General features: G+C 43.6%; 1 protein-coding gene across 1 annotated transcript; it reads left to right on the top strand.

Annotated features, from left to right (window-relative positions):
* The first annotated feature begins 10,736 nt into the window (after positions 1-10,736).
* CEBPB (CCAAT enhancer binding protein beta) lies at positions 10,737-13,967 on the top strand. The gene has a single exon (XM_075176468.1). The coding sequence runs from the start codon at positions 10,808-10,810 to the stop codon at positions 11,519-11,521; it is 714 nt and encodes a 237-aa protein (XP_075032569.1). The 5' UTR covers positions 10,737-10,807; the 3' UTR covers positions 11,522-13,967.
* Positions 13,968-15,514: the final 1,547 nt, after the last annotated feature.

Here is a 15,514-nt window from a genome sequence, read left to right on the forward strand (position 1 = left end):
AAGTGGAATGCAATCAAGTTTCCCACTGTTGACAAACCCCAAACAAACCGTGGCAACAGCTCAAATAGGAACCAGTCCTCATAAATTTTAAGTTCTATGTGTAAAATATGACGGAACAGTAACTAAATATATTGGAGTCCTTCTCTGGACAGTTTAAATCCATCACTTAAGGAACATGCAAACAGGGGTACATGCATGAATTTTACTTTTAAAGTGGATCTTTCACTTGTTATAAAAGAAAATAACCAGCTCTAAACAAACATAATCCTACCTAAACGTTGCCCCTTTATACATTTTACTTACTTAATCATCAAATTCTAACATGAGAACAGGAAACATAACTATGCTGGGTACATTAGGCAGTATAATACATACATGGATGCAATTAACAGAATAAATTGCAAAGCATACAGAAGCAATTCAGCATAAGGAATAACAGGGGCAATAACAGGTACATGGTACAGATAAGCAGAATAGTTAAAACATTGAAGCAATTAACACAACAAACTGCATGGCACACAGAATCAATTCAGCATGACAGGGATATACAAGGAAGACAGAGTGAGGGCAAATATGAGACATAGGGTAAAGGGCACTGCCCGTGACAGCTTAAATTCTAGAGGGTGGGAGTAATTAGAGACAATAGGAGGAGATGAGACATTAGGCTTGGCGGTCACAGTGGGTATCAGAGTAGGTGGAGGCTAAACAATCCAAGTTGGGGGAAGGTAGGATGAGGAGGTGATGGAGGGACAGGGGTAAGGATAATGGGCCGGGGGATAATAACGAAGGGGGGCAGGGGAGGTAAGTTAGAATTGGAGAAAGAAGATGATGAGACAGAGTAGATATGGAGATGGATCTCATTCTATTGCAGTCCTGTGATCTCGCAGCAAGCGACACATTGTTGATCTCATTTGCATAATCTGTGCATCATTATGCAAATTATCTTGCCATGGCAAGTTCAGTAAATATTTTATTTACATACTGATAACGTACCAGGTCTGAGCACAAAAGACAGAACACACTTAAGAGAGGAAGTTCTTTTCTGTCATGCCAATCAATATGGCTAGTGGCTGTTAGGGTGTAAAACCACTAGACTTATTCACTTTAGGCCTTACTGCACCCAACTAAATTAGATCAACAGTGTCTGACATTGGGGATCGCACCTCTTGCAGCTCAAGTTATTTGCTATGCTCCATATGGGTGTGATAATAATAATGCTCTAATGACTAAATTTACATTTTTTAAACTAACTGTGCATTGATGTGTTCCTCAAAAATCCATGATACTTTGGAGTAGAGAGTGTAATATTAAATAATGTTGTGGACCAAATATTTTCTTTAATTCATTCTGAAGGATGAACTTTTATATAACATATACAAAAAGTAAATTTTGTAATATTTGAAATGCATTTGGAAGTACTAAGTGTGAATTTAAAAATACACAATTCACCTCAATAGAAAAAATGGTAATAGAATTGTAGTTTGTATTTAAAAAGTGTTATTGCATGTCAACAATGTACTCATTTTTGTTCTGTTTAAAATTACATTCTTGGAAAAAACTTGGCATCCTATTCCTACCAGAATGTAATCACCTTTTCATGTCTACTAACACTATAGCCCCATTGTTGTAATGCTATAGCCACCTGGTTGTTCCAACATGTTTCCTCCCCCCTCATTTACTCAATTCAACAGGTATGCCTGGTTCTATGTGCCTTTGTCTTACCCCCCCACACATTTGGTACGTACCAGGTACCTGTATAATTCACTTTGGATGTGACATTACAGTTCTAGGTCTATTTCCCTTTATTCCTTCCCCACCTTTACAATTCTTGACCCACTCCCTTTCCCACCAAAACCCTTTCCCTTCAAAACTAATCACCTGGATTACCACACTTCCTTGCGAGTCACCCTGTCCAGTGCTTATTTTCAGATAGCATACCCAATTCACACACCATAAGTCTTAAAGTCTTATCACTAGATGTTAATGGCCTTAATTTGCCACAAACAATGCACCACTACCCACCAATATTTTAAAAGAAAAAAAAAGCTGACATCATCCTCCTAGAGGAGACTCACTTTGAACAGGCCTCACAAGCCTATTAATCCTCTGCAGACTGCAAGCAAAAGGAAGCAGCGATTTTAATATATAATAAAAAAAAAAATTTCAATGGATGACCTTTAATTGAACCTGCATGGTAGATACACCATTATAGCTGGAAAACTACTCAACTTTACTTTTATTGACTCTGCATATGTGTCTAATGTGGGGCAGAGTGTCTTCTTCACCAAATTTTTTCGCCAACTAGTGCAATCAGCACAAGGTCATCTAATTTTGGTGGAAAACTTCAATACAGTTTTAGACCCTGTGTAGGATCTCCAAGCACTGACCCCAGCATGGATACCATGATGGGGTCACTAAAACACTATGATTTCTACAAAGCTTGGAGTGTCCAGAGTCCACAAACAAGAGAACACACACATCTCTCACCCCACAAAATGTATACTCGTGTATTGACCCAATTCTTGTAGATGGCTGTTCCACACCAAACATGCTAGGGGCTCAGATCTCCTGTGTCGTGGTCTGACCATGTTGCAATATTTAAAAATAGACGTTCTTCCTTCGCCAACTTCCCAACTGGCATCTCAAAGAGCCCTTCCTGGGACGGTTTCACGGCACTTCATTACCTTAACGCACACTCTCCCATGTTGGTGAAACTGTTTAATTCTATCTTACAGTGCTTTAAATTTGATCTATAAGAATCTTGAGATTCTATCATCACCAAGACACAGGTTATAATTTACCCCAAGCCAAGCAGAGACCACAATACCAGCAGTAGCTACCAGCCTATCTTTGTCAGGCGCCGTCCCCGCTGATTCCCTGTCAGTCAGGGAAAGACGCCTGCCTTCCGGGCCGTAGCGCTCTGTTGCTAGGCAACAGATGCGCTGCGGCTTCCTCTGTCTGTGCTTGTCGGGCGCATGCGCCCTGCTCCTTCCCGTTACTAGGCAATGGGATTCTACTTACCGTTCCAGTGCGCCGCCTCCTGGCTCCTCCAATCAGCACCTACCCTGTCTTATTTAAACCTGGCTCTGGCGCCATTAGGGTGCCAGAGTAACAGGTTCAATACCTAGTGTTCCTGGTTCTCCCTGCTCTACTTTCCCTGATTGTGCTTCCAATGTTCCTGCTGTCTCGTTGTGACCCGGCTTGGCGACCATCCTTTGTTCTGTGTGACCCATATTGTTCCTGCGACCTCGGCTTGTTGACTATTCCTCTGGATTCTCCCTGGTACCTTGTATTCCCGATTGGCTTGACCCGGACCATCTGACCCTTCTACACTACATCGGCAACTGGCTAGTAGGACTGCGACCTGTGTGCCCTATGCAGCGAAGTCCAAACCTCCTTGCGGGGGTCCCTGGCAAATACCAGGGGTACGTTAGACTCCGCACCTACTAGTTCAGTAGTGCTAATACCGGTTAGTGTTCTCCTTCATTGTAGTTCTCAATAGGCCTACGGCCTGACAATCTTATTACCAAAAGTGGACCAAAGTTATTATAAAATAGACTTGGGAAGATCTTCCCTTCTCTGGTACACCAAGATCAGGTAGGTTTCATTACCAGCCACCAAGTTATGGAAAACATTAGAAAAAAAACAGAGACCTGATCCAGAATGGCGTGGATTTACTGTTTGCGACACATGTATTTCTGTAGAAAATAATTTGGTACCTTATGTCTGATGACCAATTCTACTACAGGGGGGAGAAAAATGAATGCTTCGTACACATACAAACCTGTCATTTCTTGAGCGCACTGATTGGTCAGGAGGGCTTGACACACAACAAGCTCCTATGTGTTAGAAGAAAAACATTTTAAATGATTCCGATGGCAGCAGAACTAGCCACTAAAAACCCACCATTTGTACCAAAAAGTATTATTGTTAGGTATGCTTACACTGTAACTGTTCCCTCTTTTGCTGAAAAATACCTGACACTTGCAGGGAAAGCCCTCGTACCCCAACTACTATAACCAGTCTCTAAAACCCTTGGGATTGCAGAGTTACTCACCCTCAGCTCAACACCCACAGAACATACTGAAAACAACACTCAAGAGTGCTGGAGAACAGAAGTGCACTGTGCGGCTGTTCAACAACACAGAACAAGAACAGACAATGATAAAGGCATTCAGAAGAGAAGTGGTATTGTGCTGTTGTCCATCATTAAGAACAAGAAGAAATTGAGAATGACACCCAGTATACAGATTGACTTAATATGTACTGCTGTATCTGAAAATACAGACTAAGAACCCATACTACAATGACAGCCATGTTGTACATACACATAAAATAAGGAATTAGTAATGTTACAACATAGGCCGTCTTCTTTGAAATTAAGGTCCCTATTTATTACCCATCACATCTTATATACAATGGGCCTGATTCATTAAGGAAAGGAAAGCAAAAAAATAAGTAACTTTGAACCTTGGCAAAACCATGTTGCATTGGAGGGGAGGTAAATTTAAAATGTCAGGACAGATATATAATTGGGGTAGGGCATGTCCTAGATCAACTTTTAATGTCAGTGTAAAAATAAAACTATCAAGTATTTGCATCCTACATGAAAAGACATGGGATGACCCCTCTATACTGGAAACTGCACCCAGCTTTCTCCTCTCAATGGGATCTATTTATTACAACAGTGTGGTGATAATCATTGTGCATTGCCTCGAAATGCAGTGATGCATAATGAAGCACTGCTGTAATTTAACATGTCGGGGGGGTTCTGGGTGGCCCGGTGAAGACCCTCCTCCAGCACACACTCTTTTCACTATTAACAGTGAGCCTGTATAAAGAGTTTTTGGCAGGAGAAATCTACTTGGCGTTTCTTAACGCAGTCTCCGTAGATTAATATGGGGACTGCAAAGTTCTGCAATGCATAAAGCTTTGAAAAGCTTTTCATTTCGCAGAAAGGTAATGCCATCTCAGGATGGTGTAGCATGTATTTTTCTATGTGATCCAGCAGAAGCCTCACCGGCTTTGCTGGATCCCTCGCCGTGGAAGGGCTATGTGCATTCTTACTTAAGTAGCCCCGCCATAGTGTATTTCAGCCGTGCTTAGATATGCATCACCTGGCATTAGCCGTTGAAGTCTATGAAGAGAGCATTGCAGTAGAGGGATCCTCACCGCAACCTACTTGCTCTCCCCTCTGGTCCCTATCGCAAAGGTGGCCACTTTGCGATAGTGACCACAGAAAAGATAGGATACAGGTTTTCGCAAGAACAGCAGATTTTCGTGACTGCTGTTCCTGTTGAAGAGTTTTAATAAATACTGACAATATTTCAATCCTTATCTTTGCAATAAGGATTCAAAGGGATTGTGGTTAAAATGCTGTGATTAATAAATATGCCTGATAGACCCCTGAGCGAGTTATGGCAGGCAGGAGTGAATATAGAATTGTATTTTAGGCGGGGGGGGGGGCAAGGGGCACATTTATCAATGTTCTCAAAAAGTGAAAAGTAGTTTTCAATCCGCATTTATAAGGATTGAACTATTTTTCAAATTTATAAAGAGACCAAAACACAGAAACAGCAGTTCCGATAAACTGCTGTTTCTTTGATAAAAAAAAATACTTACCACTGCCTCTTTGTAATGTGCTGTCTCCGGATCTCCTCATTGTCTTCTTCGTTCTTCTTCATACTGCAATTACCCATGTGCAGTTCGAAGACCTGGGCATGAGCACAAACATTTCTGCTCTCGCTTTGCAGAGAGAGAGCGGTGAGTGACAGAGAGGGATCATGTGATCCCTCCACACATGCGCTGTCCAGCTCTGCTCTTCAGAGCCGGATTTACACCTCATGGGGCCCTAGGCAAGATATTGGTTTGGGCCCCCCCCCCAGCCCTGCACACGCGCCCCCCAGCCCCGCACACGTGCCCCCCAGCCCCGCACGCCCCCAGCAGCCCCCCACATGCCCCCCCGCCTCCCTGAAACAATCTATAGCACTATATTTTTTTAACACAGCATATACTTCTATAGTTAAATAGAAGGGTAAGCTATGTGCCGCCGCAAATCACGCTGCTCCTCCTGCATCACCATGCGGCCCCTCATTACTCTCCCTCTCATCACACATGCCCCCTGTGCCCTGCATCTTCCATCACACATGCCCCCTGTGCCCTGCATCTTCCATCACACATGCCCCCTGTGCCCTGCATCTTCCATCATAATACATGCCCCCTGTAGTAATATGGTAGAGTATTAGCGCTCAAAATTGTCTTATAACGAAAATAATTAATTGTAATGCAATTAGGTAAGAATATGTAGAGAAGATGGGTGATAACGTTGGAATGACAGCATGGGGGTTAAAACAAAAAACATTTAATGTTTACATACAAATAATACAAATGAATGTCCACAATTGCCATATGAATGGCAGTCTGACACTGCAATTGTTACAATAGTAATTGGTCAAACAGCCATGGTCTGCGAGTTCCAAGTAAAGGGGAACAGTGGAGGCTGCTAGAGAGAGCTCTGTTGGAAAGATGGTATATCCTTATTACCAGTAGTGGGATTCAGCCGGTTCGCACCGGTTCTATAGAACCGATTCCTAAACTAGTTGCGGTTCGGCAGAACCGTTTGCTGGCCTGCTGTGCGGCGGCGGCGGCGGCGGGGGGGGGGGGGTGGTTTGCGGGCGGGTTCTGGGCTGCTCCTCTTCGTTTTACTCACCTGATCGCGGCGCGCCGGCGTCCCTCCTTCCTCTCTGCTCTGTTAATGCTGAATGACAGGCGTGACGTCATCAAGTCACGCCTGTCATTCAGTGAAGAGCAGCGCGGAGAGGAAGCAAGAAGAGAGAAGACAGAAGAGAGGAGAAGAAAAGAAAAGCTAATAGAAAGGTAAGTGAAAAAAGGGAATTAAGCAGAAAGGCGAACTATGAGGAAAAAGGAGATGAGAGAGGCACAGTAAGGAAAAAGGAGATGAGAGAGGCACAGTAAGGAAAAAGGAGATGAAAGAGGCACAGTAAGGAAAAAGGAGGTGAGAGAGGCACAGTAAGGAATAAGGGGTGGAGAGAGGCACATTAAGGAATAATGGGAGAGAGGCACAGTAAGGAAAAAGGAGGTGAGAGAGGCACAGTAAGGACTAAGGGGTGGAGAGAGGCACATTAAGGAATAATGGGAGAGAGGCACAGTAAGGAAAAAGGAGGTGAGAGAGGCAAGGGGGGGATGGGTGAGGCACAGCATGAGAAAAAAGGGGGGAGATGCACAGATTGAGGGAAAAATGGGGAGACAGGCACAGTATGAGAAAAAAGTGCGGGGGAGAGGCACAGTATAAGGAAAAAGGTGGGGAGAGAGTCACAATAGTAGGGACTATTAATTTAAGATGGGGTGGTTTGGGGGTGAGTTTGAGGAGAATGAGGTCTCTATTAAATGTGCCTATGAATTATTTAATGGCAGTGACAGGTTCGGGAAATAGGTATATTTCTGAAATGCAAATACTATTCATTTATTGCTGGACCTGTTTGTAGGGAGGGAAATAGGTTTATTTATTAAATATGAATACTATTATTTTAATGTTGGGGCTGGAGGACGGCCTAATTATTAATCGTGGGTGGTATTGATTTAACCTTGGGGCTGGCTGTAATTTTCTAAATGTACCCATTTTTTTTCCAAATAGGTCCTCCAACACTCCAGGATCCAGACAAGCCGCAACTAAAAAAACCTGCAGCACAGGTGGTGAAAGTAAGAAGAACAGGTAGGAGAGAGCAGCAGAGTCTGTGAAACGTTGTGATTCTAGTGGGACAATCCTAATTTTTGGTGACCGTTCAATGGTGTACACAACAATGCAGGTTTTTTGGTCTGTAGAAGGGTGCATCAACACACCCATTAGCAATTTTGAATAAATATTGAATAAAATTTTAGTACATTTTATATATATATATATATATATTATTTTTTTATGTTAGTTATAATGTGCGGTATCATTGCTAGTTTTAATGTGCATTATCAATGGTATTTTTAATATGCGGTATCATTGCTAGTTTTAATGTGTGGTGTCAATACCAATTTTAATGTGGTGTTTTGATGATTGTTTTAATGTACAGTATTTTAGTTTGTGGAAACAATGATATTTGTTATGCAGACAACCTAGGCGAGCCCTCTGGGAGAGCTGTAAGTGTCATACTGTGGGCTGTAGGTGATGTAATGCAGCATCTGTCACTATTCCCTTAATTTTAGATCTTAGGGGCCCCCCTGTCTTAAGTGCCCCGGGCCCCCCAAAGCCTTAATCCAGCTCTGTGTGCGGCTGCTTTAAATTTTTACACCTTGTGCACTGCAGCTTGCCCTGCTGGCCTGGACAACGATCCCAAATCAGTTTAATAGCTCACACCGGCCTGGCTCTGCTGTTCTAAGCTGTGCAGGGCTGTGCAGGGCTGTCAGTCATCATGTAAGCCCCACCCTGCCTTCCTTGTTCTTTGCAACGATTGGCTCCCCCTACAGGTGTCCTGAACACACAACAGACTGTGCAGAGGAGAGATGCGAGAAGAAGATCCAGCCCAGGGCGGAGGCCGCGGAGCCACCATCAGCCATCACGCGGCAGCGCAGAAGAGCAGAGCAGACAGGCAGCACGGGCCGGGAGTACGGACATTACTGGGTCACTCACCGTTGCCGACCGTCGGCATCTGGGGTGAGTAACCGTGATGATGCTGATGTGCTGAGCCTGTCACTGCAGGTCTTACCGGCCTACCGCTGAAGGAATGGAATCCTACTCCTACAGTGCAAAGATGGTTATGGGTAAATCACACAGCTGATGATGCTCGGATAAAAGCAAAGAAAATTGCAAGTGAGGACGCCAATCAAACAGCAATATGGAAATATCTTCACTAACTGTTTGTGAGGTATTTAATATTAAAAATCTTCCGTTACACATAATCTAGTTGTCTTTACCTCTTTTACTGTTCTTATTGCAGTATTTAATGCGTGAATTGTTAGACTACCTTTCGGTATATCTTTTGGTATAGTTAAAATGGTCATTAGGACATAGAACCTGTTGTTAATTTTTTTGAATCCCACCACTGCTTATTACAGTCCAACCAGGTCAAGGAAACATAGTATGGGGCAATGAGGTCCAATTAGAGAACAGTCATAGACCAACCTCATACAGTCCAGCAGTCAAATTGAGTCCAAGGAGTCCTATGGTGATGACAAGATGCAGGGATCCCGTTACGATGAACAGCGCTAATCACGCTCACGAAGCAGGTCCTCAGTGATGGTACAATGCCGATTCGCGGGAGAGAGACGGCGTGCGTTCCACAGTGGAACGCACGTCACTTCCGGATGGTGTCATACATTTTTTTTTCTGTTTTGTCCCCCCCCATCTGGGCCCCCAGAGAGCCGCTAGGCCCTAGGCAGGTGCCTAGGTTGGCTAGCGGGAAATCCGGCCCTGCTGCTCTTCGGAGCAGAGCTGACAGCACTGAAATTTTTTAGCTTGCGTACATTAGAACAATCCGAAAAAAACTTTTTTTCGGAACTTGTTAAGATTGCGGATGGGAGCAGTCACCATGCTATTGAATGGTGACTGCTCCCAAAAACGAAACAAAATGCAAAGCAGCAGATATCCACGATATCTGCTGCGATGCACCTTTCATAAATATGTGGCACACTCCAACTTGCGTTGGAGTTACAGAAAGAGAGTGAAAGTTTGCTAGCACCCATTCATAAATATGTCCCTTAGTCCCCACCCCCATTTTGACAGGTAAAGCTATCTGTAGCTGTACACTATGTGCAGGTCCATGATACAGCAGAGAGAGGCAAGCAGAGTATGCTGCCCGGCTGCTCTGATTGTGATGGCAGGAAAAATCTTCTGCTATAAACCCTTGATAAATTGTGCGAAAGCCATTTCACTGGAGAAAACTGCTGTTTTCTCCGTTTTAATGGATTATAGCACTTTAATCAACAGACCCCTGTATATATCACACATCAAGGGAGGCAACCCCTATGACGGTAGCCCGGACACTGCACCCAGGGGAGGGCTGGCAAACTTTAGCCCGGGGGGGCAAGACTCGACTCAGCAGCCTATTTTAAATGAAAAAAAAAAATGCAGGTGGACCAGTGACGCAGCCAAGATAGCCCACTATGGGACTGGCCCGAGGGGCAGATGCCCCCCTGCCCCTAATACACTGCTCTTACCTCTCTGTATATGTCTTTATACATTACACATCTGTAGAGTGAGAAGACCCTTATGAAGGGAAGGGAGCACTGCACACAGTATACTGCAATCATCTCTCTGTACATGTCTTATTACACTACACATCTGTAAAGGGAGAAGACTCCTGTGATGCATTCTGCACACAGTATACTGCTCTCAACTCTATGTATATGTCTTTATACACACACATCAGTAGCGGGAGGAGACCCCTGATGGAAGTGAGGACCCTGCCCTCACTGCACTCCTCTCACCTCACTGTACATGTCTTATTACACTACACATCTGTAGAGGGAGAAGACCGCTATGATGGGAGTGAGCACTCTGCACACAGTATACTGATCTCACCTCTATGTACATGTCTTATTACACTACACATCTGTAGAGGGAGCCAGGAGGAGACCCCTGATGGAAGTGAGGACCCTGCCCTCACTGCACTCCTCTCACCTCACTGAGCAGCAGCAGCAGCTGGGAGCGGTAAGACCAAGTTGCTATGGAGCTACAAGCCGTATGACGACAGTCATGACACAGTTATATAAGGCGGCTCCCGGCAGTGGCAGACTCAGATCAGAACTGAGACCGAGTATAGTGAGAACAGGGAGCTGACTGTGAGCCCCCGTTTGCCCCATGCACCGACTGCTGCCCTGGGACCCGCCAGGATGTGCGGCTATTAGATCCATGGAAGCAGCTAACTTTTACTACGACTCGGTTGGGGGCGCGGAGTGTCTAGGGGCCAAACCGCAGCGCCGGGGGCCCCGCCCGGAGACAGCTACTATCGGGGACCACGAGCGAGCCATAGACTTTAGCCCGTACCTGGAGGCAGAGTGTGGGGAGTTCCTGTGCGAGCTGGGGGCACCGCACTACAAGCCGGGGATGCTGGGGTTCCAGCCCCTGGGAGAACCCAAAGCAGAGCCTGTCCTGCACCCCCTGGACAATTACCGTGACCTCAACAAGGAGGAGCCGTCCGCTATGCGCTCGTTCCTGAGCTTCCATGCCGTGCCCTCCGGCAGCAGTGGCAACCTGAGCAGCGGCTCCTCCTGCAGCCCGCCCGGCACCCCCAGCCCGGCGCCCCACAATAAGAGCGGCCAAAGCGGCAAGCACAAAAAGGCGCTGGACAAGCACAGCGACGAGTACAAGGTGCGCCGGGAGCGCAACAACGTCGCAGTGAGGAAAAGTCGGGACAAGGCCAAGATCCGCAACCTGGAGACCCAGCACAAGGTGCTGGAGCTGACGGCGGAGAACGAGCGGCTACAGAAGCGAGTGGAACAGCTTTCCCGGGAGCTCGGCACCCTCCGCAACCTCTTCAAACAGCTGCCCCCTGAGGCCACAGGGAGGTGCTAGTGACACTTGGGGGGACTGTCCTCCCTGAAAGAGCACTGCTATCAGCACCACTGGGGGTCTGTGACCAAAAGGGACTTGCACCCCCTAGACACAGGTGCCTAGAGAGGAGTCTACAGCACCTGTACCCCCTAATATACAGCACTGTTACGTGACCTGATGATTGGACTGTGTGTTGCTCAGATCCTCCTGAACAGAGGACATGTTGCCCCCTTTGAACATGCCCCCGTGACTGTTCCGGGACACTGGAATGTGATGCAGATACACACAGTATATAAGGTCTGCATGAGAGCCTGGGAGACACTTGTCATTCATCCTGATGCTGCAGAAATTGCAGTCTGTGGGACAGCCGGTACTATACTAGTGTAGTAGCACTGTAAACATGGAAAGACTTGTGCTTTCTCTAAGGGAAGGCTGACTGAGAGGGATATTTATTTTATTGCCCCCAAGATTGCATGAACTGCAGCAGAACCTCTGAAAACATGTTTGTCAGGGTGAGAAGTTTATACAGGGGCCATAGTGACAGTTCTTCATGAGGGGGTTCTGCTGCAGTCACTTGTCTAGTGTGACCTGTGTGTCTTAATGTCTAGCAGGACAATGGCCAGGATATGTAATGCCATTGTAGGTTGCTATGTTGGCTAAACTGATGGTACTATGTGGTGCTGCTGCTAAACCATGTGTTGCTTTCACCTAGGAACTAAGTGGATTAACCTATTTTTTTTTTTGTACCTGCATTTTGTGCTGTACAGTTTTGGGACACTTGGGATAGAAAACTTTTAATTTTATTTTTTTCTGTCTGTGGCCTTACACACAGAAGTTGCCTTATGCACACAAGTTGCCTAATCACTTTCTGGCAGTCAGTTTGTAAGTGATGATTTGGAGATTAGTGGATTTCCTGTTGGGGTTGGGTGAGGGGGTTATTGCTGCATTCAGCACTTCTGTAAAGGATGATATTTAATTTACATCAACAGATGATGTATTAAAAGACTTGTCCTGCTAACTTACAGCTTATGAATACAGCCTATTCTCCCAAAACTTTATACATGTCCAGAGAGAGCTGTCCAAAAAGTATAATCTCTCCAAACTTTGTACTGTCTGCACCTACAAGAGATCTGTTAGTTTTATAGATGATTGTGCCACTCAGATCCAAATCTGTCACATTCTGTTGTACCTATAAAAGTGTGCTGTTTAATATGTTTACACTTAATCTTGATCCAGCTGCGTGTAACTCTGATATAGCACGCAATGCTTGTTACAAGATCTGCACTTAATAACGACAGGTACACTTGGAATAATTTGTTTGGTATATTAATACCCTCATTCCCTTGGCCTGCACACAGCACTAAAGAGAGATCTGTCTTTAAAATTGATTTTGCAGATCATCAAATTGTACGTAAATATGAGTATATTAAGATGTCAACACTTGTATATGGGATTGAAAATTGTTTTATAGTGTAGGTTGGCACACAGGAGACAAGTGGCTGTGCATTTGCGAAATCCTCATTGCAGACCAGGGAAATTATGCAAGGATTAAAATAAATTGAGGACATTCCCATGGGTCTATGCAACTTGTACAGCACATAATTATTACGCAAGTCCTATGCAGTACGTTGCTCTCTCTCTCTCTCTTTGGTCTTGCAACATCAAATGTACTAGAGGAGGCTGATGCATAGATAAAAGAAAGTACATCATCTACCTCCTCATTCGGTCTGTAAAAACATCTAACCTTTGCCACCTACTGGTAGTGCTATTAAGCTGGCACCATGTCTTTGTCTTAACATTTGTCAAAAGGTGAGATTTATTTAAAAAAAACAAAAAAAAAAACAAAGATGTAATTTTTTTAATTCTAACCTTGCAGGTTTTAATAGTGTTATTTAGAGTGAGCACTCTTTTTCTACCCACAGTGATGCAATAGTTAAAACATGTCTGGGGCAGATGGTTTTAAACCTGATGCAATCTGCTGTAACCCAGCCGTGGACTGTGTAATCTGTTAAAGATATCAATTGTTTTTATATTATAAAGATTAAACAAATTTCAATATGATACTTTGTATATTTTGGGATATATATGCATTGGAAGCATTAAGTGATTATAATAAAATGTTTTGCTTGCTAAATCAAAAGTTTGTATTGCATTTGTTTTATAGTGCTTTATCTAATACATCTTGGCAAAGAAAAAAAACCTTTCTTAAACTTTGATATTCAGGACAGGATCTTATACTCACTTTGCAAATCACTGACTGATGCATAGTGAAGGGCAGACATCCATATTTTGTATGCTGTATTTACCAAATTAGTTTTCTTTTTCAACTGTTAAATAAGAGTTTCTTTAAAATAAACCCATCACTTATACACATTCATGAGAATGCAGTTTATGATTTCACTATGAACCAGTGACATCAATGAGATACAAGGCTTTGCCTCTTGTTCAATAAATCCAAAAAGCCTCCTTTTATGACTGACTTATTTAATAAATATACAAGTAATGGGCACAATTATAGTGCTACTGCTATTGATTTTGTTCTGGCTAATGTTTTGGGGACTGGTGGTATCTACTGAGGCAAACGCCTCCTTTATAGTCTCAATGCAAACAGTTGGTGAGCACAGTCCACAAGGATTTGTTTACTGTTTGGTAAATATTAAATGCTGACTGGTTTTGAATTCAAATTAATAATTTCTGAATGATCTCAGCCAAGGTGCAAGTAGATGTGTTGCACAGCACATAAATTATAATTGATTAGTTTTCACACAAATGAAACCAGTGAGAGGTGTGATTTTTCTTTTTTTTTTTTTTTTTTTTTTTTTTTCCTTGGTACTTTTTAAAGTATAGTTATTGCTTATGTATAGATACTAGTCACCTGACAAACATTTTAATAACATTTAATGTATACCAATGATTGCACGTGTTAAATAAGCTTTTTTTTTTTGTGGAGCAGAACTTACACTGTCAGCAGGTAGGTGCAACTTAGTTAAATATTCAGTCTGACATCACAAGCGTTTAGATCTGCTATTAATATACGTTTAAATATATCAAAGTGCTGCAATTTATATTAGAATTTCTTGACATTTAGGGGCCTATTTACTAACAAAGGTTTCCATCTAAAATCCCCGAAAACAGCCGTTTCAGGGTATCTACCGCAAAACTAAGTAGGTTTTAAATTTATGAACATTGCATCACAGCAGATACTGTAGATATCTACTGCTTTGCATTCATCTTCGTTTGGCCGGGCACTCCCCATAACAGTGTATGGAGACTGCTTCCTAATGCAATTTATTACGTTCTGAAAATGCCTAATACTCGGAAAGTATTCACGTCAGCTCAGGCTGGTATACATTAACGTTTTTGATACTTGTCAGCTATGTAAAACTCTGCTCCAAAGAGCAAAGCTGCACACCGCATGTGTAGAGGGATCATGTGATCCCTCTTTCTCACATGTAGCATCGTGTCCTCCAAAATGTTTGTGCGCATGCCTAAGCTTTTCAGTCATAGAATGTGCACTGGCGTGAGAAGGAGGACACAAAGGATTGCAATCTTCTTTGGCAGTGAAGAGGCAGTGAAAAGGTAAGTTTTGACTTCATAGAAACAGCAGTTTTTTGTGACTGCTGTTCCTGCTGAAGTTTTTAGTAAATACACACAAACTTACAATACTTATCTTTGCGACAAGGATTGAAAGGAATCATGTTAAAAACGCGGACATTAGTAAATAGGAGCCTAAGTGCCTTGTACTATTTATGGTCACTAAAGATCCTCACAGGCAGCATTATTTGCATATCCTCTCCAGAACTTTTCTATAATAGGCGTAATATATAAACATTGGTCAATCCATAGCTCAGTAATGTGCATCTGGGATGATTTACCACAATATACACTTCTCCACCCTCCTCTCTATTCACGCTCCATCCCGCCCTCTCGGATCTGCCAATGATCATCGCCTCTCTTCCCCCCTGATTATCTCCTCCCACGCGCGTAACCAAGACTTCGCCCGCGCTGCCCTCC

This window comes from Mixophyes fleayi, chromosome 6 (genome assembly GCF_038048845.1).
Source record: "Mixophyes fleayi isolate aMixFle1 chromosome 6, aMixFle1.hap1, whole genome shotgun sequence".
NCBI classification, from domain to species: Eukaryota; Metazoa; Chordata; class Amphibia; order Anura; family Limnodynastidae; genus Mixophyes; species Mixophyes fleayi.